General features: G+C 42.9%; 1 protein-coding gene across 1 annotated transcript in view; it reads right to left on the minus strand.

Annotated features, from left to right (window-relative positions):
- Positions 1-66: 66 nt before the first annotated feature.
- Positions 67-1,779, minus strand: part of LOC119590652 — a 3,167-nt gene continuing 1,454 nt past the window's right edge. Inside the window, exon 2 of the mRNA XM_037939327.1 lies at positions 67-1,683. Coding sequence (XP_037795255.1) covers positions 754-1,683 — 930 coding nt within the window. The 3' untranslated portion in view covers positions 67-753. The remainder of the gene's footprint in view (positions 1,684-1,779) is intronic.

The following is a 1,779-nucleotide window of genomic DNA, read 5'->3' on the forward strand; positions in this document are numbered from 1 at the left end:
GCAGTAGTAAGTCTTATTTCATATCTTACGGCCCGATTCAGACTCTCATAGGATAATGCGAAATGCAGATCTGATTATATCCATTTATTTGAATTTCACATTGATACACGTTTGTGGCATGCAGTGTTCAACGGAAATATATATGAAATAATGAGTAGATAAAAACATATATATAAACACACACACGTGTATGTATGTGGGGCGGGGTCCTATCAGGAATTTTATGCTAGGTATTCTTCCCGGAATTGTGTAAAACAGCAGAATCTTTGCAATTAGTGACAGGTGTAGGAAATTACTGCAAAGAAAATACACAAGACATATACTATGGGTCTCCTAGCACATGCTCTGGGTATGGTAACTATATCCTCTACGCCCAATTTACTGACTATTGTACGCAACCCTTACCAGAACCTATGGACTAAGATATATTACAGCTTATTATAATATACCTCATAGAGAAGGTATTTGGTATAATAGATTATTCAGGGTACTTGCTTCACGCTACATGTAAAAATAAATAGTTCCTTGATGAAAATTTTCGTGCAGCAACTTCACATAACATTGTCGTTAAACACTTGGATGTTATTCCTGAGGAAAGAACATTTGATTAATAAGACTGATAGTCATAGAAATGACTAAAGGGAAGGAATTGGTCATAGAAGAAACAATAATCATAAATACTGTATTTATTAAAATGCAGTGTGCATGTGTATATGACTGGATTAAGAATGTTTGTGTATAAGAAAGAGAGTATCATTCAGTTTCTTTAAGCCTTCTGTAGACTTGGGCACTTCTCAACACAAACACATAATTTATGGTTGCATCGTCGTTGGCACTATATAACTCGTACCCACGGTCGCTAAACATCTTAATAAACTTGGAATCGTACTTGTTCTCGCCTTCTTTCTTGAACCCATCTTTTTCAGTTGCATGTTCCACCAGCCACACATCCACGGTTATGCGATCCCATGGGAAATGTCTCAGGACGCCCATTTCAGCGCCCTCTATATCGAGAGAGACCAAGTCTACATGTGTGATGCCGATGGCCAACAATAACGTCGCGAGGGGAACGCACTGGACCGCCTCGTACTCGCGGTGTCCTGGAACTGAGTTATCCATGGCTGCTCCTCTGTCTTGACTCATCATCATAGAATGGGCGCTGGCAGACCTGTCCTCGTATGTGTCTATCGATGTGTGTTCACGCCGAAATTTTACCAAAACGTCTCTGTGTGGATACTCGTGTGCGGCGAGACAGGAGTGGCTCGCCCACGCTTTCCTTCGCTTTGTTAGCAGTTCTTTGAAGGTATCGCCATTACTCTCTACTAACAGTCCAGTCCAGCCCAAATTCCTCTCCAGTGGTAGGGTGTTGGAGAGAAATTCCCCATCGAGGGCGCCAGCTTCCACGAAGAAACCCTCCCGCGTTCCTTCAAAAATCTTTCGCAGCACCCGAGCGTAGAACATGTAGCCAAACTCTCCCACGAAACCTGAATATTTCTTAGCTTCCATATGGTCTTTAGCATGATCCTGGACGAGGTTGTAAGGCAAGTCGGAAGGCGGGTACAGAAGATCTTGCCTTACGAAGCGTAGGAGATCAGGGTCGTCATAAGGCAGAGGCCCCTTTATCCTTGCCTCCGTCTCTAGAAGCTTGGAGGCTTCCCTGGAACCCGAAGAGAACACGGAGACCTGGATATGGAAAAAAGAACACTGAGCTTGTCCTGTGAAGTCCGCATCAAGTTTGCGGGTTTTAGAATTTTTATTGTCATGTATCTCTCAGTGTGT

This window comes from Penaeus monodon, chromosome 27 (genome assembly GCF_015228065.2).
Source record: "Penaeus monodon isolate SGIC_2016 chromosome 27, NSTDA_Pmon_1, whole genome shotgun sequence".
Classification (NCBI taxonomy): Eukaryota; Metazoa; Arthropoda; class Malacostraca; order Decapoda; family Penaeidae; genus Penaeus; species Penaeus monodon.